General features: G+C 26.9%; 1 protein-coding gene across 1 annotated transcript; it reads right to left on the reverse strand.

The window, feature by feature from the left end:
* Nucleotides 1–446: 446 nt before the first annotated feature.
* Nucleotides 447–2351, reverse strand: LOC128966202 (U21-ctenitoxin-Pn1a-like). The gene is made up of 5 exons (XM_054313035.1): nucleotides 2333–2351; nucleotides 1495–1741; nucleotides 1284–1346; nucleotides 708–1170; nucleotides 447–635 (listed from the first exon to the last, which is right to left on the reverse strand). The coding sequence occupies exons 1-5, from the start codon at nucleotides 2349–2351 to the stop codon at nucleotides 447–449; spliced, it is 981 nt and encodes a 326-aa protein (XP_054169010.1).
* Between the last annotated feature and the right edge of the window lie 325 nt (nucleotides 2352–2676).

Raw genomic sequence — 2676 nt, forward strand, 5'->3', positions numbered from 1 at the left:
TATATCGTATATAATTTTCTTTATATTAATTCAATATTTTAGTAACAAAAGACAACTACATATATGATCACACATTTAGTATAACTTTCAATATATTGGAGACATGACTGTAAACTAAACTACTTGGACTGAATAGTACTGTACTCAACAAACATAACATTAAATTTAATTAAATAAACTAAAATTAAATATTTTTTTGTTGATAGTAAAATAATTATATTTTAAAATATTTTTCTAAACATTTTAGTTTATTATAGATAAATTATAATAATCAGGGTTTATCATTGAATTAATTAAAACCCTAATTATAATACAGTTTAGATAAGCAATAATATCAGCTATTTTTGAAAAATTTTTATATTAAATATATTCAACTATTAAATCTAAATTATTTATTTAAATAGTCTCAAAAAAATATAAGCAATCAATTATATTATCATTAAAATCTAATTATTGTTAACAATATCAACAATCCATTTAATATGCTTTGAAATGCGTATGTATGACATAATGGCATACATTGACTGATTAGGTATACATAAACTGTCCGACAAATTGCCAGTTATTGTAACAAATATTCCAATAAGTACTGCCCGTCCATTGACATACTGAACCAATGGTCCACCAGAATCACCCTATTTTTGCATAAATAAAGACAGACACATGAGATGAGAAACAAACAGATAGATAGAGAGAGAGATAGATACCAAGCATCCCTGTGCTGATCCATTAACATTTTTATCGATAACTATTTTGTTACCGCCATCATCGTCGTCATCATGTACTTCTTGATCAGTTTTAATGACAGTCCAACCCATCCGAGGTCTACCTTTCAAATCTTCGTCTGCACCAATAGCTCCATATCCTCCAATAACTGCCAGTTCTCTGTTGTCGTTTCGGATGCCTTCAGGCGGCAAACAAACCGCATTCAACATACTGTGGCCGCCATTGCGAGATGATTGGTGTTGACCACTGCCGGACAACAACAGATCTAGTGGTTTGTATAGTTTAATAAGTGCCAAATCATTGGTTGAATCAATTAATTTATTGCTTTCCCAAATTGGGTTCACAAACGCCATCTCTACTTGACTATAGTCGGGTAGATGTGACACATCATTAACACCCGGATAGACACGCATTTCATCGTAATAATGATCTATAAAGATATTGCTAACAAACAAATATCAATCATTTATTTTAAAACTTCAGATATAATACATAATTTATATAATATTTTATAATATGATTTATGTTGTGTCATAATTAAGTAATACAATACATACTAAACACAGTGGGCAGCAGTCAGTATCCAAAAGTTATTTAGTATAACACCCGTACAATAATGACTATATTTTAAATTAAAAAAAATGTTATAAAATTAAATTACAATTAATTATTAATTAAAATAAAATTAGATAATTCTTAGTTATTACTAGTTTTTACTAATTATTGTTATATTATTTATTAAATATATAAAAAATAGATAATAATAACTTATTTGTTGGTTTTTCAAATAGTTTGCAGTGAATGAATACCAAGAATGGCATCTCTCCGTCGGTAATATTGCGTCCGTACTGTATATTTCGSRTCATATCATAACTCGTATGAAATCTAAAGCACTGGTCGTTCATAATGTCTGACTCCCGACCGATACCACAGTCAATGAGTGTTACATTGGGATAGTATTTGATGGAGGAATGTATGCCTTCAATGGACAAACAGTTTAGCCATACTATCAAAACTATAAATAAATTTAAATTTTTATTAGTTATTTATAATTACTTGTAATATAAACATTTAATTATTGCATATATTATGTTAACTTACATTTTAATACTTGAATTGAGTTATATAAATGAGATTTTATAGTTAACATTAGAGAGCGAAAAGTTTCGGACCCGTACCTGACCCGTACCTGATCTGATACCTAAAATCTCGGACTCGGACCTGACCTAACAATGGGTACAAATTTACCTGACCTGACCTGACCTGACTATGTAGGTCCGAAAATAATTTTATCAAAAAACAATTTTATTCATACTATACCCGCAACAAATTTGTTTAAATTAACTTTAATTACTCGGGATTAACGTTAACTGATCGTAGATATAACTTAGATACTAATAAAGTTAATATGCCGTTATTTATTAGATCAAACTATGATATTTTGTAATACTTTATTTTTTATTTATACAAATATTTCATAAATAATAATTTAATAAATTTTGTGTTTGATTTTGATATTTTGTAATAATTGTCATTTAAATAGTGAATAAAAAATTTTCGGACCTGACCTGACCTGACCAAAAAATTTTGGTGTTCGGACCCGTACCTGACCTGACCTGAGCCATAACTTTTACCTGACCTGACCTGACCTGAAAAATCAGGTCAGTTTTCAGTCTCTAGTTAACATTATAATAATTAGCAATAAATTATATTTTAATTAATAATAAATGTAATATTTCAATAATGTTAAATTATAAAAAATTGTATTAAAATACCATTAATAAAACATATATAAAATATTAATTTACAGTTATCTTACTTAACTAATTTTTAAATATGATAGTTTAAAATTACAAATTAGTTCAAATTACATAAAAATTTAAATTTATAAAATAATAAATGCAATTTGGTTATTCTAATATTATTTTTAAAAATTAATAAATAGATTTC

This window comes from Oppia nitens, unplaced genomic scaffold, assembly GCF_028296485.1.
Source record: "Oppia nitens isolate AA-2021 unplaced genomic scaffold, nextdenovo-longstitch-racon4-pilon3 scaffold19_pilon_pilon_pilon, whole genome shotgun sequence".
In the NCBI taxonomy this organism is placed as follows: domain Eukaryota; kingdom Metazoa; phylum Arthropoda; class Arachnida; order Sarcoptiformes; family Oppiidae; genus Oppia; species Oppia nitens.